This window comes from Equus caballus, chromosome 17, assembly GCF_041296265.1.
Source record: "Equus caballus isolate H_3958 breed thoroughbred chromosome 17, TB-T2T, whole genome shotgun sequence".
Classification (NCBI taxonomy): domain Eukaryota; kingdom Metazoa; phylum Chordata; class Mammalia; order Perissodactyla; family Equidae; genus Equus; species Equus caballus.
In genome coordinates this window covers 100,429,077-100,452,925 of record NC_091700.1, presented here as the reverse complement: position 1 = coordinate 100,452,925, position 23,849 = coordinate 100,429,077, and the positions used below count along the sequence as shown (strand labels likewise).

The following is a 23,849-nucleotide window of genomic DNA, read 5'->3' as shown; positions in this document are numbered from 1 at the left end:
CCGGCTCACATAGATTTTCCTAACCTCACAGTAGCTCCTGTTTACAAAACACTCTGTCTAGCTTGTGACATTTCGGGAGTTTTTGTCCTGGGACTTTGAAACTTTGCTTAGTGAAGTTTCGCAAAATGCAAACTGTGAAAGGACGTTTGGAAAACACACTGGCAGCTCTGGTCTGATGTGACCTTTCTCGTGTTCTAAAAGCCCGTTTGGTCTTTGTGACCTTTGAAGTCGAGGGCCTGGAGCGGGCACGGACCGGGACGGGGAAGGACTTGGCATTCAGATGTGACCCATTCGAGGACAGAGGGGCCCTCCACAGCCCCCACCAGCACACCCAGCACACGTGGGGTCCCCTGAGGAGCTGGAGAAACTTCCGGGGCCCACACTCACCCCGGAGACTCTGATTTAAGTGCTCTGGCTGTGGCCTGAGCCCCCCAGGGTCCCAACACACAGTCAGGGTGGAAACCCCTGGGCGGGGGACAGTCGGCGCCTGGTGAGTGGGTACGCGGCTTAGGAGAGTTTTCTAAGCACCTAGGGGGCCCCTGGAGGACACATTTCCACGGCTCTCTCAGTCCCGGGGGTGAATGGGCACCCGGGGAAGCTGTCAGCACACAGGGGGACCCCACCCGACCCCAGGGGGAGGCCACCGGTCGTGGGTGGGCCCTGATCCCTGCCTCACCTCCTCTCTGTGCTCCCAAACCTTGGTCATTTATTCTCAAGTGTTCTGAGCGTGGGGCCAAGAGGGCAGTTAAGGGCAATCAAAAAGAGAAGAACGTGCTATGAGCAGATTCGGCCCATCTCAGTTCTGAGCAGAGGAGTCACCCCGGGGAGCCTAGACTCCAGTCCTATAAAGTACAGAATTCCCTGAAGACGGCTCCCAACTGCTCCAAACGAAAGTTGCATTTCTCACTTCAGCGGAGCAAGAAGACAGCGGGAGTGGGAAGCAACACAGAGCGGATCACTGCGGACAGGAGACCGACGGCAGGACTCAGCCTGCCCAGAACAAGTGCTACGACAAAACGAGACGCCAGCGGCTGCCAGCAGGTCTTGGGGTGGAATGACTTTAATGGGGGTGAGGCACAGGGGCTGCCCGCTCTGCCTGGGCCCCGCCCCTGGCTTTCATGGACCTATCGATCCACTTAAGGAAGCTGGTGACCTTGGTGTAGACCCCGTACTTCCCTTTGCGTGCACATCCTTCTCCCCAGCTGACGATGCCAGTGACGAAATAGGTGTCCTTGAAGCGGGTGACGTGGGGACCCCCACTGTCCCCCTGGCAGGCGTCCTCTGGGTTTGAGTCGTAGCCGGCGCAGAACATGTTCTGGGTGATGACAAAGCTGCTGGACAGCTTGCACGTGTTCCTGTCCACGTAGGGCACCTCCAGCATCTTGAGGGTGGCGGAGGGGCGGCCCTTCTCGTGGGTGCGCCCGAAGCCACTCACGATGCCCGACTTCTGTGTCATGAGCGTGGACTCGGCCCAGTCCTTCTCGGGCAGGCAGGCGGGTGCCACGTTCATGCGGAAGGTGATGGGCGTCTTCAGCTTGACCACAGCGATGTCGAAGTCGTAGGTCTCCCTGATGAACTTGTTGTGCTTGATGATCATCTCCACCTCGTGCGCCATCTCGTTGCCCTCCTCCTCCTCCGTGTTCCGATCACCTGGGAGATGGTGAGGACACGGCGAGGACACGGCCATGTCAGCCCAGCATGGCCGAGCATTTACGTGTGGGTTACTTTTTAAAGTTGTTAGTGTGTTTTCTAATTAAAAAATGGTATATGGTCACTAGAAAATTGGAAAAATATAAGAAAGCGTAAAAAGGTACTCAGTGCTCAGATTGCTGAAGAGGGGGCTCTGGGAGCCTTGCCTGAGCAGACCCTGAGAGGAGGCGCATGCCTGGGCGTGAACTCCAAGCATCAGGGGGGACCACACAGGAGAAGGGCTGGGCTGGCCCTAGGAAGGCTGCCCCCCCCCCGCCCTCCCCCGTCTTCCTCTGTGAAACAGCCCCCCCCAGGATTTTGGTAGTTTAACTAGTGTTTCCAACAGACTTGATCAATTCTAATGGTCTCTGAAAATAAGGAAGTGACAGTGGGCCCTGGAGGGGGGCCGAGGGGTGTGGGCGCCACTTACCTACCCTCACCTTGAATCTCCTGGTTTGGTGGAGACAGTGAGCCGCGGTGAGGATATAGTACTCGTTCAGGATGGTGCCTCCACAGAACCCCTCGTTTTCCTCGTTGATGAGCAGAGCCTGCAACGAGAGCGCCAGAGCCCACAAGGTTGGTCTGACTTCCTGAGAGGAGGAATCTGACAGTCTCTAGCTCCAGCCTTCCTCCCCAGCCCCTGACCCCTTTCCCCACGGAAGAACTTGTGGCCTCTTCAGGCTGGAACGTGAGGCCCAAGCCAGTGCACCCACAGTGCCCACCTGACACTCGGGCTGCTGCCCATTGGCCAGTCCTGCAGATTTCCCAACCAGGGTGACTGTGCCCAGGCCTGCACGTCCCACCCACTGGTCCAACCGGCACATTCTCCAAGAGCTGGTTCAGGGGGCACCCCATGGCACCTTCCCAGCTCCTTGCCACCCACTCCCCGGATTTCGTGGCACAAGTCCGGGCAGCACCTTCACATCGTCTGGTCTTTGCTTCACAGGTCAGGCAAGTGAGCGACTGTTCATTTACTCAACAGACTGCCGCTGAGGCCCTGCTGAGCGCCAGTGCTGGTCACAGCGGGTGGTCCCACCCCGCTTCACCATCTCTCCGCCTGGACTCCAGGGGCTAGTCTCCTCCTTCTCCTCACTCTGTCCCAGCACTGTCCACAGTGTCACGCACGGAGGAACAACTTCACTGTTGTTGGCAATGAATCACACTCCAGACCAGCGATGCCGGGCTGGAGAAAACCCGTCCAGAGCAGGCGCGACTTCTGGTCTCTGCAACGGTGCAGCTATTTGAACCCTTCTCCCTCGGCCCGCAGAATGCCACCGTTCCAGGTTACTTTCCTCAGGATCCACGTGATTTTCTCCCGGACAGGATTTGGGAGTGAGGACATTCCACGTGGGAAGGAGCACTGATGGGGCAAGTGAGAGGCTCCACAGACAAGTCTCTTACTTTCCTTTCTCCCCAAAGAACGGGGCTTGCAGATCTGGAGACGGAGCAGTTTTGCTTTTCCTTTCTCCAGGGAGTTCCACAACCTCTGAGCAACAGTTATTGGCTGGGGGTATGTGTAGGTCAATGAGACAGTTAACAACACTGAGTCTAAAGGAACTCTTGAAGATGTTCATGACTAGCATGAAGCAGTAATATATATATAATGGTTTTTTGCTGAGGAAGACTGGCCCTAAGCTAACATCTGTGCCCATCTTCCTCTACTTTGTATGTGGGACGCCTGCCACAGCATGGCTTGCTGAGCGGTCTGTAGGTCTGCACCCAGGATCCAAACTGCAAACCCTGGGCTGCCAAAGAAGAATGCATGAACTTAACTGCTGCGCCACCGGGCCGGCCCCTGTAGTAATATTTTTGCTTTTTTTTTGCATAATTTATCAATTCACAATCCAACTTGGGTACCGAGTGAGGGGGAGTCAATCTTTCTAAGAATTGGAGACCGACTGTCCTTCCTAAAGATGGAGATGAGGCAGCCGGTGGAGTCTGGAACTGGGAGAGCAAGAACCACGAATCCCAGCAGACTCCATGGGGCGCCCACTGCTGAGGACCCTTCTCCCGGGTGCCCGTCCCTGTTCCCTGCTGTGCAGCCCCATCCAAAGCTACTCACAGAGCCCCTGGGCCACAGCTGTGCCCTCTGGGTGGGGAGCCTGTCCTGCCCCCGAGGACTTCGTTATGCTCCCACGGGCCCTCATCACACACCAACTTGCATTTGGTGATCCAGGTGGGTCTCACCTCCCTTCCTAGAGAAGTGGCTCTGATGACATCATACCCTACACACACCACGCCCAGTCACTGCCCGGCACACGGTAAGTTCTCCACAAGGATGTGCTGATGAGGGATGACCAGATGAGGCATGCCCTCCCTTGCTCTTGATCACTCAGACACATGCACAGCTGTCATGTGGCCTGGAGGCGGGGAGCGAGCGGAGGTAACTTCTGAAGGTTGTTGGCAGCTCTGGGATTTCTGCTTGTAGGAGAAGCTGTTTTGGCTTTGGACCCTAAAAACTTAAAGTCCAAGTTAGGGTTGCCAGATAAAATAGAGGACACTCAGTTAAATTTGAGTCAAATAAATAGCAAGTAATTTTAGTATATGTCCCATGTAATATTTATATACTTACATCAAAAGTCATTCCATGTTTATCTGAAATTCCCACTTAAGCAGAAGTCCTGCTTTTTATTTGCTAAATCTGGCAACCTTAGTCCAAATCAACAACCCAGCAGTGGTTTTCACCTTTGAAAACAAATGGATATGCTCTTCTCTACAAGGCCTCTGCCTCATTGGGGTTTAGGTGTTTGGATAAAGAAAATTTACCAAATTAGAAATGAAACAAGGGGAGGGACTCTTTCCACCTTCAGTCAAACAGAAGCACAGGCAGAGGCCTCGCCCCGTCAGGCAGCCGACCTCCACCTGCTGACTCGGCCTGAGCTGCCGCCCATCTTGCCTTCCAGTGGGGAGAGGTGTTAAGACTCCAGGCGGGGCTCTGCCCTCCCATCTGTCCTTCACGGGCAGAGAAGCCTGGAATGGGGCAGCAGGGCAGGCGGGGAAGAGCTCAAAGCCTGCTGTGGGGCCAAATGTGTGCTTGGGCGTGTCCTCTGTGGCCGTGCCCGTGGCGCCCAGCCAGGACAGGTCCCCACCCCGTTAGCTCACTAAGTGTGCTCAGCAGTTACCTGCCAGGGACACTCGCCCTCTTGGCACTCCTTCCCGCCCACTATCCGGACCAGATTCTGCTGGTTCTCTGCGTTCGTCTCCGTCTTGTTGGATCCTAGCAGATCGCCGGGGCTCTTGGTGGGAGCCAGGTCTCCAGGGCTGTACTGCTCCAGAATGTCGGTTTGGGTGGGATCCTCATGGCTCTGAGTGGCCTGGTCCGCCGCCCTCTTCCCGCGTCCCTGAGTATGTTTCCCACAGGGGAAAGGCTCTGAAAGAAAAATGGCCTGGGCTCAGCAAGGCAAAAAGCTCCCTACAGCGCACAGTCCCCACGAAGCAGGAGGAGCTGAGGAGGTTGTCAGTCTGTCCCTCTCGGTAATGGGGTGAGCCGCCTGGAACACTGTGAGCGGGGAGGAGCAGGGCATGTGCTCGGTAACTGGGAAGGGGTGTGAGGACCTTCCGGGGTGCGGGCTGCTCTGTCTTGATTGGGGCTGGGTTACAAGATAGACGCCATTGTCACAATGCAGGAAACGTGCCCTTCCCATTGGTGTACCCCACTGTGTGTCACTTTCACCTAGACGACAGCCCTGCAGACACTGACCGCTGGGTCACCAGGATGCTGAAGCATTGAAGGGGATTCTGCAATCTGCCTGGAAATGCGTCAACCGAATTAGGCAGCTTGTGGATGGACAGAGGACAAATGGGGGCAGACACATGACAAAGCAAGTCAGCGAGATGTTAACGTAGAATCCTGGTGGGTGCTCGCTATAAAATTCTGCCAGCCCTGCTGTGTCCGACGCGTTCCCAGTGAAAAACGTGGAAGGAAAAAACGTGTTCCAGGCACAAGGAACAAAACGTGGGAGCAACCTGCAGCATAAGACGGACACCACGACGTGGCTTTGTGCGACGACATCTGAAATGAAGCAGCGGGCACAGCAGGGATGTCAGTAAATACTGGAAAGCTCCCTTCCCGTGTCATCACCAACGGGGAGCGGAGGCGCAGGGGCAATGCAGGGCAGAGGGAGGAGGAAGGACGGGTGGAGGGCGAAGAGCCCGAGACAGCAGAACAGCAGCTCTGAAACGGGTCGCAGGGGCTTTTCTCTGCTGCCCTGTGTCTGTCTGAGATCAGATAAGCAAACCTCAGGTTTTCTTCAGCCTTTGTGCACACTCCTTCAGGACCCGCGCGGTTCCCGCCAGCGGACTCAGGAAAAGGTGCTGCTGGAGAGAAGGAGTGCACCCTGCTGTTCCCTATATTGTGTTAAGATGTGTAATCACTGCCTTTCAAATTCTGAACTAGCTCGTCTGTGATTTAGAACAGAATCTTTTGCACTAGAAAGTAGTTTACCTGATTTTATTTTCAAACATCAAACTTTATTTTAAATTGATTTGTGAATTGAATTTAAAAAAGTGTTGCATGCACGTCAAGAAATGACTTTAGTTAAAATACTTTTGAGCCAGCTTACGTTTAAAATTTCATTACCAATAGAAATATAAACCACACTGTCTTTTCCTGGTTCAGAGACTTAATGTTCCATAATTTCGGTCCTCCTGAATGTGCCACCTCCTGCAGCGGGTCTGGGGTTCGGCATTTCTAATACGCCCCCATGTAACGCCAGACCTGTTGGTCAGTCAGGGGACCAGGCTCTGAGGAGCGCGTCGGGCCGCTGTGAGAAGTGGATCATGTTGAGAGAAAGGAGTGGCCCCAGAGCCTCTGGCCAGGCTGGCCTGCAGCAGACGATGGCCTTCCCACTGCGTGTGAGGCGGGCTCTTGCACCCCCGGGACCTGGCCCCTCGCTCAGGCCCTCACTAGGTCACACCCTCTGTGAGCTTCTAGGCCAGACTCACTGAGTCTAACTTTTATCACAGGAAAGAAAAAATTAATTCAATTAACTCTGGGGCCCACAACCTAGATCAGCTCTTGAGGGTCCTCAGTTCCTCTTCTGGTCCCTGCACTGCCCCTCCAGCTCTACGGCTCCAGTGGTCAGGCCTGAATGGCCCCTCGCCTGCCCACACACTCTCAGCCTCGGCCTGTCCTAACTCCCAGCCTCCCAGGCCCCCCACCCTTCCCAGGGCCACAGGACAGTCACTACGGAGTGACTCAGGGTTTGCTACAAGTTGGGCACTGGTGACACGCCCTCCGTGAATTACTCCTTATACTTTCACATCCACCAAGGAGTTAGAGACATCATTGGCCCCATTCTTAGATGGTTCACAGAAATAGCGAGTCTGTTTCCAAACCTTGCAGCCCATCCAGGATGCTTCGGCCGTCCAGCCCACCTGCACCGGCATGGACCCCAGGGCCCAGGGAGCCCTGCTGAGGTGACCCACACTCCTCCTACCTGTGGAGATGCAGGACTTGCCATTGTCACCCAGGATGTATCCACTGGCACAGGAACACACCACGGAGTTGCGCTCCTCGCTGCAGAACTGGTCACAGTCCCCGTTGTCCAGGCTGCAGAGCTGCCGCATGGCTGTGGGAGAGGCATGCTGGCCCTCAGGACGGGCGGGGAAACCAAGGCTGCAGCCATCCAGGAGGAAGGACGGCAGCACCCTGGGCACAGCCACCCACCCGTCATCCCCACAGCGGGTCACCCAGCTAGAGCAAAGGGCCAGGCAGCTAAGGCACCTCAGCCAGTCCCAGTGCTGCCAAGGGCAGGCTGGGGGCGAGGGAACCACCCCTCTGCGCCCTTCTCACTGCCCTGCCGCCCCCTAGCCTGCATGGGGACACCATGGTGAGGGCCCTAGAGGCTGGGCGTGTGTCTCAAGTTCCCCCCTAAGAAGGGCATGTGGGTGCTGACCTGTGTGGATGGGCTGCCTGCAAGAAAGGGGGCTCCGGGACCAGGCGCTCAGGCTGAGCTGAGTGGAGCGGCCACAGGCCTGTTCACTCTGAGGCTAGAGGATTCCCTGTGGAATACGGGCCTTGGGGACTGGGGTCAGGCTCCAGGGCAGCAGGAAAGAAGGGCAGGCAGTCACGTCCTGGACTCAGGCTGGCCCTTCCTTCACTAGCTGTGGGATTTGGGCAAGTTATTTAAACCCCAGGGACCTCGGTTCCCTCACTTGTAAAGTGGTGGAGGTCACACCACCTCCCAGGACAACCTCACAAGTCACAGGACGTTGGCACAGTGCCCCATGTGGGCCGGTGGTGCCCTCGACCAAGGCCAGGTTTCTGGGACCGTAAGGCCGGCTGAGCGCACCCTCTGCAGTGCAGCGGAGCCAGAAGCACACGCTGCTTCCAGCGCACACTGAGCACCAACCCCAAGCTCACTCAGTGATGCCAGCAATTTATGTCACATTCTGCCATTTGGGTTTTGACGAAAAAATAATTACAGTGCAAAGATCAACATTCATGGAACTTTAGAATACATTCACAATGGCCCCGGGGTCAGTCAGACCGTGTGCAGAAGAAGCATCTCGGGACTCAGGATGGAGTGACGCCTAATGATGCTCCCATCGGGAAAAGTTCCAAAGTAATCCAAACTAAGGGCATAGTCTACAGACTATAAATTTAGTAATTTAAAAGAAACGCAAATCTTTCTTCTTAGGGAAAACTGGCTTAATACTAACCTATTTTTATTAAAAATTAATCACATATTAGGAAAACTCTTAGTGACTTTTCCACGTAGAATTAATTAAATGCATCAAGTTTTTTAATTGGACAATCCCAAGCATTCAGCACTGATGTTGGCGCCAACAGGCCTGAGTGAAAGTGGTGACTCGGAACCACGGTCCAGGACCACAAGGACTACGAGCCACAGAGCGAGGAAAAAGTCAGTTCTCGCTTCTGTGCTCTGGGCCACATCTCCATGAATGTCCCACAGCCTCTCTCAGAGGAACAGAGAAGGGACATGTGTCTCCCTGTGCTCCAGACTGAGTGCACTGCAGGGCACACCTGGGGCTCTGACTTCCTCTCTTCGCTGTTAGTCCAGCGCACAACATAACGGAGCACAGAGTCTAGAGCAGAAGTGACCTGAGACTGTCCATCCTCCGGTGTTTAGCTTCTTCCCTCTCTCCCACCTTTGGCCCTTCAGTTAACTCTGACCTGAAAGTGCTCCAAGAAGAAGAACTCACAAAGTTCACAATTTTTGCCTTCGAATCCTTCCAAACAGGTGCATGTGTATTCCCCAAGACCATCTTTGCATTTGCCCTCGTTCAGGCAAGGATTGCTGTCACACTGGTCTCCATCTGCAAAGAAAGGATTTGGAAACCAGAGCTTGCAGGCGATTCCCATCATCATGGAGATAACTCTACTCTGTTGATCTTGGCACACATTTTTCAGATAAGTTGAGTCGACCTGGAATTCTCTCTGTTTCCCTGTAAACAATTTTTCCTGCCTGGACTTCGTTTTATCCCCACCCTTTGTGGCTACATGTACGTGATGCCCTTATCTAACTGGATCATCGACAAGCTTCCCAACTTTTACTGAGATGTCCGATGTGTTTTTGCATCAGAGTGAAGAGCTCTGGGCTGGTAACACATGGGTCCAACTGCAAGACGGATGATTGCCTGACACTCAATTCTGGGCTGGGCTAACTAACAAGAGGGATGGTAGGGTTTCTCTTTTCAAATGGTCTGGGGCTAAAATGAAAACGTAAAGACTACTGTCCAGCACTGACAAACAGCCTCACACTTCTCGCTGCATTTGGAAAATCTAACTTAGAGATAGGTCTGACTGTCAGTTTGAGAAATCGAATACTGTCACCAGAATGAAAACACTAGTCATGATTCGTATCATTTCAGATGCTGTAAGCATTAAGTCACGCGGTTCCCTTATTGGAGGACTCAATCTTTCAGATTCTATTTTTTGTTTCTACCTAATATACTTGGATTTAAAAAAAATAGACCATGGAATTTGGTGTCCTCGAATGAGAATAAACTGATTTAAATCTATATTTAAGTAACAAAACTAAAATTGATATAAAGTTACTATAAAAAACTATTTTACAATAACTTTTATGGAAACAGAGAGGAAAAGTCTTAAATGAGTAAGATTTAAATAGGAGCAGAAAAGAAATTCAGGAAGCATTTTCAAAATTCAAATACAATTTCTCTCAATGTAAATATCCCAATGAAGCCTTCTTGTTTAAGGTTAAAATAGAAAACATCTCACCTTTGTATTTATTCCAGAATTCAGTCTAAAAGGGAAAAAAGACTTTTAAATACATTATGGAAAAAACAGACATTTCACACCAATAACAACCATAACCTAGTTACTCAACCTGTGCAGGATACTTTCCCCAAACAGAGGTCATTTTCTGGAACAAATTTCTCTAGAACTATTCAGTCCAAAAGAGAAAATCTTTCAGACCTTCTCTACCTGTAAAGACGTGGCTTCGATCATCTTAAATGCACCATCTCTGTTGCATATTGAAAATTTATTTTCAGTTAATCACCAAGAAATGGATTGTACTAAAAAGGGTTTGCTATGTGTGCTCGCCCTCGCTGATCAATGAATGTTTTTTAGTTAAGAAACCTGGGCCAAAGATTCGATAAAGGATCAGGTGCTTGGCAAATAATCATTGTTAATTGAAAAAATGCTAAATGGTAATCAGCCTAAAATAGGGCATCAAGATTATATATTACATCAAAAACATGTTCATAAGTCTTAAAAATTTTGTTTTGCTGTCTGTAGTAGGTTGAATAGTGTGTCTCCCACCCAATCCCCCCAAATTGAGGTACAACCTTAGAATGCAACCTCAGACCTTAACTGAGAATAGGGTCTTGGCAGATGTAATTAAGGTAAAAACTGAAGTGAAGTCATACTAGATTAGGGTGGACCCTAAATCACTAAGAGTGTCCTTATAAGAGACAGAAAATGACATAGAGAGAAGAAGGCCATGTGAAGATGGAGGCAGAGATTGGAGTGGGGCATGTACAAGCCAGGGAACATCAAGGACCGCTGGCAGCCACCAGAAGCTGGAAGCGGCGAGCAGCAGGTTCTCTCTCAGACCTTCCACAATGAACCAACCCTGGCAACAACTTGATTTTGGACTTGTGGTCTCCAGAACTGTGAGAGAATAAATTTCTGTTGTTTTACGGCACCCAGTTTGTTGTACTACTTTACAGAAGCCCTAAAAAACTAATACACTGTCTTTTAAATTTTTATTTTAAAAAATTATCACACAGTAAAATTTTTTTAGTGTACAATTCTATGAAATCCAACACATACATAGGTTTGTATAACCACCACCACAATCAAGACACAGAACAGTTCCATCTCCCCCCAAACTCTCTCATGCTATCTCCCAACCTTGCTAACCCCTGGCAACCCCCAGCCCTAATGCCTAGCGCCACTAATCCGCTCTTCATCACTTTAGTAATGACTTCTTGAGAATGTCGTATAAATGGAATCATACATTATAAAACCTTGCGAAACTAGCTTCTTCCAGTCAGCACCATGTCTTTGAAATTCATTCAAGTTATGTGCATCATGAATTTCCTCTCGTTTACTGCTCAGTAGTATTCTATTTTGTGGCTGTACCACAGTTTGTTTATCCATTCACCCAACAAAGGACATTTGTAGTATTTCTAGTTTTTTGCAATTATGAATAGAGTTGCTATAAACATTTATGTACATGTTCTTCTGTGAAAAAAGTTTTCATTTCTCTAGAAAAATACCCAGGAATGGGATTGCTGGGCCATATGGCAACTTTATAAGAAATGGCCAAACTGTTTTTCAGAGTGGCTATACCATTTTGCATTCCCACAAGCAGTGTATGGGAGTTCTGGTTGCTCCATATCCTCACCAGCACTTTTTTTGGTGAGTGTTTTTAATTCTCTAGGTATGTAGTGGCATCTCACTGTGGTTTTAATTTGCATTTCTGTAATGGCTAATAATGTTGAATATCTTCTCATGTGCCTTTTTGCCATTCATGTATCCTCTTTCGTGAAGCATCTGTTCAAATCTTTTGCTCACTATGTCTAATTAGGGTGTTTATTTTCTTCTAACGAGTTGTGAGAGTTCTTTATATATTCTGACCATAAATCCTTCGTCAGATATGTGATTTGCAAATATATTCTTAGTCAATAGCTTGTATTTTCATTCTCTTAGTGTTTTTCACATAGCAAAAGTTTTAAATTTTCAAAGTCCAATTTACCCATTTTTTCTTTTATGGATTATACTTTTGGTGTCTAAGAATTTTTCCTAACTCCATATAATGAAAATTTTCTCCTAAAAGTTTTGTTTTACCTTTAGATCTATAATCCATCTTGAGTTAATTTTTGTATAGTTGTTAGGTTTAGGTCAAAGTTGACCTTTTTTTGCACATAAATATACAATTGTTCCAATAACATTTGGTTGAAAAAGATAATTCTTTTTCCATGGAATTGCTTATGCACCTTTGTCAAAAATCAATTGGCCATACTTGTCTGGGTCTATTTATGGACTTTATATTCTGTTCCACAGGGCTATTTGTCTATGTCTACCAGAACCATACATTAATACTTTGTGATTAAGGCAGCCTTACAGTAAGTCTTTAAATCAGGTGGTGTGACTCCTCCACCTTTAACTTCTTTCTCTAAATTGTTTTAGCTATTCTAATTCTTTTGCTTTTCCATATTTCCAATTTTAGAATCAGCTTCTCCCTGACGGAATTTTTATTGACATTGCATTAAATCCATAAATCAAATTGGAGAGGATCAGTATCTTAATATGTTAAGTCTTTCAATCCATGAACACACTGTATGTCTATTTACTTAGGTCTTCTTTAATTTCTTTTATTAGTATTTTGTAGATTTCGGCATATGGAGCCTGTACATGTTTTATTAGATTTACACATAAATATTTTTCTTTGGAGTAATAGTGGTACTTAAAATATTTTTGGGTCTAACTGTACATTGCTACTACATAGAAATATGATTAAGATTTGTGTGCTGATCTTGTATTCTGTGACCTTCCTAGACTCACTTATAGTTTTAGGAGTATCTTTTTCAAATTCTGTGGGATTTTCTATGTAGACAATCGCGTCATCTGCAAGTAAGGATAGTTTTATTTCTTTTTCTTGACTTATTGTTAGGATTTCTTTATGTCTAAGACTTCCAGTATAGTGTTAGATTGGGAGTGCTGAGAATAAACATCCTTGCCTTGTTTCCAGTCTTAGGGGAAGCATTCAGCTTCCACCATTAAGTATGGTATCAGTTGTGGGTTCCTTATAGATGCTCTATCAGGTTGAAGAAGGTGTCTTTTATTTGTAGTTTGCTGATATATGATCATGAATGGATGTTGCATTTTGTCTAATGCTTTTTCTGCATCAATTGATATGATTTTCTGGATTTTCTTCTTTAAGCTGTTAATATAGTAGATCACATTATTGATTTTTAAATATGGAGCCAGCCTTGTGTGCCCTAGATAAACGCACTTGGTCATTCTGTATTCTTCTTATATGTTGCTGTATTCAATTTGCTAATATTGTGTTGAGGATTTTTATGAGACTCATGAGAGATACTGCTGTGTAGTTTTCTTTCTTCCTTCCTTCCTTCCCCCCCTCCCTCCCTCTCTTTCTTTCTCTTTTCACTGTCTTTGTTGGTTTGGGCATCAGAGTGATGCTGGCCTAAAACAAACTGAGAAGTGTTCTCTCTTCTTCTCTAGAAAGGATTATACACAATTGGTGTTATTTCTTCTTTAAATCTTTGGTAAAATTGACCAGTGAAACAATCTGGACCTGGACATTTCTTTTTCAGAAGGTTTTTAACTAAGAAATTGAACTTGCAGATATAACTTTCAGATTGTGCATATTTTGGTAGTTTGTGGTTTTGAGGAATTGGTCCATTTCATCCAAACTGTCCAAATTTCATCCAAATTTCTGCGTGAAGAGTTGTTCATAGTATTCTCTTACTATCCTTTTAACATCTGCAGGACCTTTAGTGATATTCCTTCTTTCATTCCTGATATAGGTAATTTGCATGTTTTTTCTTTGTCCATCTTGCTATATCAGTTTTATCGATTTTCTCTACTATTTTTTTTAAAGATTTTATTTTTTCTTTTTCTCCCCAAAGCCCCCCGGTACATAATTGTGTATGTAGTTGTGGGTCCTTCTAGTTGTAGCATGTGGGACTCCGCCTCAGCATGGCTTGATGAGGACTGCCTTGTCTGCATCCAGGATTCGAACTGGGAAAACCCTGGGCCGCGGAAGCAGAGTGCACAAACTTAACCACTCGCCCATGGGGCTGGCCCTTCTCTATTATTTTTTATGTCTTCAATTTCACTGATTTCTCCTCTTTGGGGTTTATTTTGTTTTTCTTTTTTTTAGCATCTTAAGGAGGAAGCTTATTGATTTGAGACCTTTCTTTTTTTCCAATGAAAACATTTAATGCTATAAACTTCCCTATAAGCACTACTTCAGCTGCAACCCACAGTTTATATGTTGTATTTTCATTTTTGTTCAGTCGAAAATATTTTCTAACTTCTTTTGAGACTTCCTCTTTGACCCATGGATTATTTAGAAGTGTGTTAATTTCCACATACTTCAAAATTTTTCTGTACTGATTTTTGGTTAATTCCATTATGGTCAGACAATATATCTGATGTGCTTTTAATCTTTTAAATTTGTAAAGGTGTATTTCATGACACAGCATATAGTCTATCTTGTGGAATGTTCCATGGGTGACTGGAAACAAAACGTATTGTGCTGTTGCCAAGAATTCTATAACTACTAATTAGATTCAGGTCAAGTGATGTCTGGAGAACTGGAGGAAACAAAACAGTAAACTTACAGCCAGTTCTATGGTACTTTGTATTCCAGTCTTTTTCTTCAATGCACTGCCATTTCCTTTTCAAGGTCTTCAGGGGCTCCATCCACTCTATCCAGGTTTTGTAGCTACATTTAGTAAGAGAAAAAGGGTGGGGTCTGCTTTCTCCATATTACTTGGAACCAGAAATTGCTGATAACCTTTGACCCAGTAATCCTTCTCTGGAGCAGCCATTCTAACTTAGAAGATAATCCAGAAGAAACCTATGTATGTGCTGTCATAATAGCCATACTAAAAATAACTTACATGGTCAAAACATGAAGAGAGTAAATGCACCCATACAATAAAACATAACTTAGATCTTTAAAATTATAAATATGGTAACCATGTAAAAGTAAGAAAGAATGGGAAATGATGCTGAGTAAAAAAGCAGAACATAAACTTGTGTTGGTGTTACAAGTACTTGTATTACCTTTTTTTTTTTTTAAAGATTTTATTTTTTTTCCTTTTTCTCCCCAAAGCCCCCCAGTGCATAGCTGTATATTCTTCATTGTGGGTCCTTCTAGTTGTGGCATGTGGGACGCTGCCTCAGCGTGGTCTGATGAGCAGTGCCATGTCCACGCCCAGGATTCGAACCAACGAAACACTGGGCCGCCTGCAGCGGAGCGCGCGAACTTAACCACTCGGCCCCGGGGCCAGCCCCTACTTGTATTACTTTTTTAAAAAAAAACTATGTATGTATACATGAGCTAAAACATTTAAAATTGAAAATATTTCCTGAAATTATGAATAATCTTTTAAAAGAGACAAATTGATTAATTGGTGACAAGGAGTAAAAATGAATTCTTAATTCCTCTTCTCTCTGGGGGCTGAAATAGGCAGTGGTACTCAAACGGATGGCAACACACAAGAGTCCCTTGCAGACCATGATCTTTTGCAGGAACACAGAAATGTCTGAGTGATACAACGGAAAATTATTTTCTATGCAGAAGTGCCAAATGTTGGTCTTCCCAGCCTATCAGTGGTCGCTTCGTTCTCTGCATTTTCAGGTTTCACTGCGGGAAGCAGGGTACGTCCACACCACTACCAGAGTTCACCAGGAATGTGGGGCAGCCTGTACCCACGAGGCATGGAGGGCCAAATCCGTGTTGGCCTGCTCTTCGGAGAGCAGCATGGTGCTGTGTGGACCGCACCATTCCTGACAAACAGCTCCAGGGGCGCTGTGAGACCGAGGGCCCCTTGGGCCAGGCGCGTGCTCCATGTGCTCTGGGAGGACGGGCTCGCCCGACTCCCTTCAGGAGCTGTGGCAGCCTGTCAAGGGGTCTGTCTGCAGCCAGGAGGACGCTCAATGGCTTCGGACACACAGAGGTCCACAGGGACGGACTTGGCTCCCTCAGGCCAAGAGAGGAAGGTTCCGGCAGCCTCCCCATGGGCCTTCCTCAGATTCTCCAGTGGGCAGGTGGCCTCCTCCGGGGCCATCCTTGGGCTCTCCGGCAGGCAGCCTCAGCACGGGCCTTCCTCAGGCTCTCCGGTGGGCAGGCAGCCTCGTCCGGGCCTTCCTCGGGCTCTCCTGAGGGCGGCCTCCTCCTCCTCCTGCCAGGCCTTCCTCGGGCTCACCCACGGGCAGGCGGCCTCCTCCTGGGCCTTCCTTGGGCTCTCCCGCAGGCGGCCTCCTCCTCCTCCTGCCGGGCCTTCCTCGGGCTCTCTGGTGGGCAGGCGGCCTCCTCCTGGGCCTTCCTTGGGCTCTCCCGCAGGCGGCCTCCTCCTCCTCCTGCCAGGCCTTCCTCGGGCTCTCTGGTGGGCAGGCGGCCTCCTCCTGGGCCTTCCTTGGGCTCTCCCGCAGGCAGCCTCCTCCTCCTCCTGCCGGGCCTTCCTCGGGCTCACCCATGGGCAGGTGGCCTCGTCCGGGCCTTCCTCGGGCTCTCCCGTGGGCGGCCTCCCTCGGGCTCACCCGTGGGCAGGTGGCCTCATCCGGGCCTTCCTCGGGCTCTCCCGCGGGCGGCCTCCTCCTCCTCCTGCTGGGCCTTCCTCGGGCTCACCCATGGGCAGGCGGCCTCGTCCGGGCCTGCCTTGGGCTCTCCCGCGGGCAGCCTCCTCCCGGGCCTTGTGGACTCTGGGAAGGCGGTGCCGTGGATGTGGGAGGCAGTGGCCTCGAACAGCCCAGGTGCAGCCCCCACCCCGACATCGCGGGGTCCATACAGACCACAGGGTCCAGGGGCAGCGGCTGTCTGTCCTCCGGGTCCGGCGTCGCACGAGGGCACAGGCAGCCCCCCGAAGGCTGGCGGTGCGGGAGGCGCGAGGGTCCTGAGTTGGGCTCACCACAGGACGCCATGTCTCCGGCCCGCTGGCCAGGTCACCCTCGTCCCGCCCGGTTGGAGTCCAGCGGCCGCCGTGAGGAGGTATCTCTGCCCTCGGAGCTCGCAGTCAGCACAGGGCGACGTGCGGCCGGGCCGCATGCGACCCACGGGCAGCGGCACTCGGCCCCTGCTGGCCCGCCGAACTCCCGACAGTCTCCGGGGCAGGCTGGCAAGCACAGGGAGACGCCCCGCCTCCGGCTCCGCACAGAGTCGCCGCGCTCCGCGCCGGAGACGAGGCCCAAGGCGGACCTCCCGCGCGCCGCAGCCCGAGGGCGGGGCCTCCGCAGCAGCCCGCCAGGGGCCGTGGGCGGGGCCTGCGCGCGCCCGAGCGCTGAGGCGTCAGCCTGTGGCGGCCGCGGCTTGGCCCAGCTCCTGCCCGGCCCCTGCTCGCTACCGTCTTCCCAGTCTTCAGCGTCTTCAGCGCGTTCCTGCGGCTTCGGCTGCCGCCCAGCCCTGTCCCGCCGCCGCCTTTTCGGACGTCTCGGCCCATGGCGGACCCGGCCGGGTCCCAAGGTGCACGAGGCGCGCAGGCGACTTCCCGGGCAGCGCCCGAGGCCCCGCCTCTCCCAGGGGCGGGCGTCTGGCGCGCGGGTGCTGCGCAGGCGCAGTGCGGAGCCTCGCGGCCCCGAGTAGCTCGCGCGGCGCCCTCAGGGCCGGCGTCGAGGGTGGCGGCGGCGTGGCTGTGCCCGGAGGCCCGCCTGGTCTTTCCCGTTTTAGGATTGATTCGGCAGTCGCTCCACAAGTTCCCACGGCCCTGCCACTGGCTTCTGGCCACACCCTCCCTCCGGCCACCGCCCTCCGGACCGTGGCTGCGCCTGACCCTGCGGGTGAGGGCCTCAGTCTCCCCACTGCCCCGCCAAGCGGGAGGGCCCCCGCGGCTCTCCTCTGCAGCGGCCACAGCCCGGAAGGGCCAGCGTGGCCCGTGGTCAGCTTCTGGATTGGCCTGGGGGCTCGGCCTTTGGGGTGGGCCTCTGGGGTCACCTGCAGGTCAGCCTAGGGGGGTGGGGCTCCATGGTCGCCTGCAGGTCAGCCTGGGGGGGGGTGGGCCTCGGGTCACCTGCAGGTCAGCCTGGGGGGGGGTGGGCCTCGGGTCACCTGCAGGTCAGCCATGGGGGGGGTGGGTCTCTGGGGTCACCTGCAGGTCAGCCTGGGGGGGGGTGGGCCTCCAGGGTCGTCTGCAGGTCAGCCTGGGGGGGGGGGCTCCGTAGTCGCCTGCAGGTCAGCCTGGGGGGAGGCCTCCGGGGTCGCCTGCAGGTCAGCTGGAGGGGTCGGCCTCCTGGAGGCCCTCCCAGGCCCTTACCGTCTGCTCGACGTCCTCGAAGACCTCCCGGGCCTCCTCGAAGGAGCAGCTCTCCTCCCTGCACTCCCTCTCGAGGTTCCCCTTCTTGAGCTCCTCCAGGAACGAGTTGGCCCTGCGGACGCGGTGCAGGAGGCCGTGCGCGCGGTCCCGGCTCAGGAACACTGCGGGAGGAGGGGGCGCGGGTGGAGGCGGCCGCCGTGGAGGAGCGCCGCCTGCCCCCGCGCCACCGTCCCCGCCACGCGGCTGCCCTCTGCCTGGCTCGCCCGGCGACCCTGCGCCCCCGTCCCCACCACGCCACTGCCCTCTGCCTGGCCCGGCTCTGAGTCAAGCGGGTGGGGAGTTGTGGTACTGTTTCCAGCACCGTGTACCCCTGAAAGCGTGATTTCTATCCACTCCCGGGACGCACAAAAACACAATTAAAGCAAAAGTTGCCAGAAGTAGTGCTTACACTACTTTCTAGAAAATACTACTTATTACAAAGTTTTCTACTTGATTCTGTTCTATTCCATTTTTGAAAACCCGCTATATTGATTTCATGAGTCACAAGTGAGTGGTGACCCACCAGCTAAATGTCCTGGATCAGAGCCTCTCTGGCCATCCCTGTGCATGAACCGACGCTGAGCTGGGCCGCCCCGCCGTCTTCCCTCTCTCATCCTCTCCTCCTCTCCTCTGGCAATAGGGAGGCCCTCGGATGCTTGTCTCGGCCCTCTGCCCTCCTCTCCTTTTCCCGCTGAAGAATGTGGAGGCTCCCCGTGATGTAGCTGACTCTCCAGCTCCGTGCTTCTGTTGCCAGCTTTCACCCTGAGCTCTGTCCCCAGCTCCCTCACCATCATGGCCGTCTCCCCTGTCTCAGCTCCGAACCCCCAGTCCCACACCGAAAACCAGCGCTGCGGGATCCAGCGTCTTCAGTTTCAAGTCCGCCTTGGTCACCTCCTACGTGACACTGGCAAGTGGGAATTCCCGTGCCTGCTTCCTAGGGTTGTTTTAAACAATGTACAACTTGTGGTGTTCACTTAGGTACACACTAGGCAGTAAAGATTAGCTTCATGCCTACCTCAAATGACTTTCCGAATTCTCTGTTTCTTTCAGTGACATGGATATTTTTCCGACAACACCAGGCTCAAACTTATTTGTGGGCCCCCCCACATTCCTTGGAACATCTGCTCCACTAACAAGTGCTTGCTTTGACATACAGCCCACACGTGGGTTTCCTGCCTCCCTCCTTCCACACGTGGGTCTCCCCTGTTGTTTTTCTCTCTCTCCTTCACCGTTCACCGCCTCCTCATCTCCCACACACCTGCATCCCCTCGTCTCTCCCAAGCGCTCCTGTCCTTCCTCTTGATCCAGGATGCAAATGAGCCTCAGGGTCTCCCCAGCCCCAGGGGTGCCTCCTCTCTGCTCTCTCCTCTGGCTCTGCTTCTCTCCTTTCTGGCCTCTTCTCTTTGGACAAGGCCTGGGGTCCTGGAAGGCCCAGAGGCCCCCATCTGTCCAGCCTCACATTGGGCAGCCCCTTCCCCTGGCCAAGCCAGCCTGGGGGTGGTGGCCCCAGCTCTCATTCTCTCCCCTGCCCTGGAAGCGCCTCTCTGCCTGTGACCCCCACCCAGCTCACTTTGGCAGTGGAGGGGGGCTTCTCTCTGTCTCTCCTCCCACCTCCCCCTTCTCTCCCTCTCCCTCTCTGTCTGTCTCTGTCTCTGTCTCTGTCCATGTTTCCTTCTGTCTTTGTGATCTCTGATCCACTGTCTGACTCTCCACCCACAGGGAGGCACACCTGGCCCTAAGCTGCCCTCGGCTGAAACTGCCAAGCCCAGCCGTCTCACACCAGCCTTCACGAGGGGACGGGCAGCCACTATCCACACTGCCGAGGTTCCAGGGCATCACTCTGACCCATCCCCACCCCAGGGACCACCTCTGCAGTCTGCAGGGTGGGGGCACTTACCGCTTCCTCCTGGCAGCAGGAGGCCTGCCAGGGAGGCACTGAGCAGGACGAGGCACAGTGGGCCCGCCATGTTGTAGCCAAGGACAGTGTCTCTGTCCCTGCTGTCACAGGTCTCCAGGGCAAGGTTCACTACCCTGGCTTGAGTCTGGCTGGTTGTCCTTCCACTTATCACAGCCTCCTGATTGGAGACTGGGCCTGTGGGGGTGGGGGGGTGGTCAGGGACAGGTGACCATGCCGGGGCATGGTCACCCTGGCCTGTGCAGTCCTGGGGAGGTCCTGGCTGAACCTCTTCCTCGTTAGTAACCGTATCCAGCAGGGCCTGCTGTGGGCATGGGAACTTTTTGTTCTGAGAGAACAGAACATTGTTTTAGAGTCTTCAGACATTTGTGTCTAGCTCTCATTTCATCCTTATAACCACAATAAAAGCTAAGTATCATTTCCCCATCTTTTCTCCAGAACAGAAGACTGAGGTTTAGAGTGAGCTGAAGGGTCAGTCAGGGCTGAGTGTGGTACATGTTGGCTTTGAACCCAGGACTCTCTGCCGCAGGGTCCTGCTTTCCCTCAGTCTGCACTGGTCGTGTTCACAGGCCTCTCTCTCCAGGTGGTATCAGGTGGCGCCCCACAAAAGGCCTCCATCACAGAGGGTCCTGGTGCCTGCGCTTTACCTGCATGTTGGGCTTGTGCCTCACCCAAAAGTTCAGGGGCTCTGGGAGGCAGAGGGTGTCTGTGACCCTTCTGTGCCACATGGCTCCTTGCGCAGAGGCTCTCACACATATTTCTGGGAGGAGTACTTCCTGCCCGGTGCACCTGGAGGGAACTGCTCTGCTGGGACCCCCAAGTGATCTGTGGACCACAGGAGAGCTTGGCCCGAAGTTGAGCGGGACTGTGTCGGGAGGAGCTGCTGGACCTGCCTCTCTCAGCCCCACGACAAAGCCATGGAGGCGCCTGCAGGCATGGGGCCCGGCTTCCCCGACAGCGGCTTCACCTTGCATACCCTACTGGGGCCTGGCTGGAGGGCAGGGGAAATGAGCCCTGAGACACCAGAGGCCTCATGGTGAAGCCCATCGCTCACTTACACGAGGCCCAGTCCAGGTCACTGGCGAGAGAAGGCAAGGGCTGCACGGTGCCCGGGGGTGGGGCCTGGGGGCTTCCTCCACCAGCCCCACCCCTGTCCTGTCCTGGGCCCCTTGTGCCGGGCCGGGAAGGATGGAGGACACTTGCTCAGTGCTCACCAGCTCTGCAGAATTCAAGAGTCTCCCCTGCCTGGCTCTCATCCCCGGGGAGGTCCCAGAACTAGGGCTGCATCTCCTCACGACAAATGACAGGCCCCAGGGAAGAGGAGTCGCCTCAGATCTGGGCCCTGAAAGCAGCTTGCCCCCTCCACGGGCAGCCTGGAGGGAGGAGGAGAGGTTTGCACACAGTAGGTGGACACCAGGTACCCGGCCACCCACCCAGCCAAAGCCTCCCCAGAGTGTCAGGCTTGGGGACACGGCCCCAAGCCCTCTGCTGATCGGGGTCTCTGCAGCTGGACTACAGGCTCAGGAAGATAAGGCCTGCGAACTGGCCAGCGAGGTCAGTGCTGGGCCAAGAGAGCCGAGGGCGGGGCCGGGGGGGAGACCGCACTGTACTCCAGGGTACCGAGCACCCTGACATGTTGTGTGCCATGATGGACCATCCGACACCATGTCCCTTGGATACGAGCCCGTTGTGTCTGTCTTGTTTGCTGCTCTGTCTCCAGCACCCAGAGGGGTGTCTAACACACAGTAGGTGCCCAGTAGTCACCAAGGGACCCAATGAATCAGTGATGTCCCAAAATGCTCCTGCTTGGGGCGCAAGGCCAGGGCTGGTCTTTCGCAGGGTGGTCACGGTGACACGCAGAGCCTGGTGCTTGGGGATGACCCGCAGTCGATGCCCTGGGTCTGTCTCACCTGGTCTCTTTGTGCTGCGATGCTGTCTCTGGGCACATCCAGCATGTGGGGGAGACAGGGTTCTGCATGAGCCCTTTCCTGGCCCCAGTGCCTGGTGGTCAGGATGATCTGAGATCCGCTCTCGGAGAGACGGAGATGATCTCTAATGGCGAGCGTGTCTGCACGTCAAGTCTGTTAGCCTTCAGGGATCATCCTGATGTCGCCCAGCACCCAGCTTACCGCAGCACTGTGACAGCTGGGGAAACTGAGGCATAGCCAGCGACCCACCCAGGACCCCGTTTAACCCCGTGTGGGTCTGAGGGCTCCCCCCTCCTCCCCTCTTCTTCCCAGGAAGAGGAGTCCAGCCAGCTTTCGTTTCCAGAAAGAAACAAGAGACTCGCTGGGCTCAGGGCCTCCAGAGACCTTGAGCATTTTGGCTGCAGAACTTCCCCTGAGTGCCTGGCAGCCTGAACCTTTGAGCTGGAGGACATCCAGACGTCTTCAAATCGGCTTTACCGTTCATGACGATGTGATCGAATCCTCCCTGGCGCCTCATTTTAGGAGCACTGGTTCCATCCTCATGACAAGCATCGAGGCGGGCTCCCATTTCATAGACGAGGAAACAAGCACAGAGAGGGTAGCGGCTCGGCCAAGAGTGAGAGGCAGGGCCACTCTGATGCAGGAGGTTTGGCTCAGTGTCTGGTCTCCCAATGCAGGCCCGATGGTGCGGTGGGATCCCTGATAGTCACAGCCTGAGCCGGGAGCAAACCTTCTCTGTAAAGACCCAGAGTGTGGACACGGTGGGTCTGCGGATCAGACGGTCTCTTTGGTCAGATGGTCTCTGTCCCAACTACTCAGCGCTGCGTGTTAAGCAGCCATGGATGATGCATGAAAGAGTAGGCATGTCCCAATAAAACTTTATTTACACAAATAGGTGGCCTGGACTCAGCCCCAACCGCAGCCTGTGGGTCCCTGGTCTGCTCCAAACTAAATATGGCTGACCATTCAGCAGAGTGAGCCCTGGCTGCCTAGCTCACAGGCATTAAGCACCGTGGGTATTCCAGGCACAGGCCAGGCCAGTCGCCGTCCCCCAGGTGTGTCCCAGGGGAGATGGGCACCCGCCAGGTTTTCTCTATCCACCTTCGCCAAGGTCAAGTGGGGCCCACTTTTGAATCCGATCCCCTCCCCTGGTCGTTTCCGTCCCAACCTGGGGCCTATGGGGCCCCACAGTTGCCCGTGGGACTTGATGAAAAGGTAACCCACTGGGTCCTCCCCTGGATCCTGATTCCCCAGGAGGGACTGGGGACCTGTGTTCCGTGGAGTGCCCCTGGTGGTCCTCAGGCCAGTGTTCCCCAGAGCTCTCTTTAGGGCCGTCATGGACTAGGGCCTTGGCAGGAAGAGAACACCCAATTCTGTAGGGTTTGGGAACTACAGCCTCCAAAATCCTTCAGAGAACTCTTGGTTTTAAAAACCAGGCTCCAAGTAAGAAAGTTCATGTCAGTGTGTCATTAATTGTGAAAGAAAAGAACAGCTCGGTGACAGACACCAGGGTCTCAAGGTTGTAAATTACAGACAATGCGCAAATGGCGGGCTGCCAGAGATAATGCTCTGAGGGGATCCGGCTGTTTGCTGTTAGTGGGGAGAAAGGGTGGCAGACGGTGTGTGGTGCGTGAGACCCTTCCATTCTATGGTAAAAAATACATATATGGAAAGATCTGGAAGGATATTCGCCAAAAGGAATGGATGATGCTTCCAATGTATCTGAAATCTTGAAATATTCGTATAAGAGAGAAAATAAGATGAAAGAAGACAGCCCTCAGAAAGCACATGCGTGTGAATACACCTGTCACGCCTCCGCCGCGTTGGCGTTGAGATGG

At 52.6% G+C, this 23,849-nt stretch overlaps 1 protein-coding gene across 1 annotated transcript; it reads right to left on the bottom strand.

Annotated features, from left to right (window-relative positions):
• Positions 1-1,042: 1,042 nt before the first annotated feature.
• Positions 1,043-20,276, bottom strand: F10 (coagulation factor X). The gene is made up of 8 exons (XM_023621875.2): positions 20,066-20,276; positions 18,130-18,290; positions 9,896-9,920; positions 8,857-8,970; positions 7,128-7,259; positions 4,812-5,059; positions 2,120-2,237; positions 1,043-1,650 (listed from the first exon to the last, which is right to left on the bottom strand). The coding sequence occupies exons 1-8, from the start codon at positions 20,133-20,135 to the stop codon at positions 1,061-1,063; spliced, it is 1,458 nt and encodes a 485-aa protein (XP_023477643.1). The 5' UTR covers positions 20,136-20,276; the 3' UTR covers positions 1,043-1,060.
• Between the last annotated feature and the right edge of the window lie 3,573 nt (positions 20,277-23,849).

Coding starts and splice junctions, on each gene's coding strand:
- F10 (XM_023621875.2), bottom strand. CDS start 20,135: ATGGCGGGCCCACTGTGCCTCGTCCTGCTCAGTGCCTCCCTGGCAGGC. Junction 9,921..18,129: donor TCGAGGACGTCGAGCAGACG/GTAAGGGCCTGG, acceptor TTTCCCTTTTAG/ACTGAATTCTGGAATAAATA. Junction 8,971..9,895: donor ATTCTGGAATAAATACAAAG/GTGAGATGTTTT, acceptor CTTTCTTTGCAG/ATGGAGACCAGTGTGACAGC.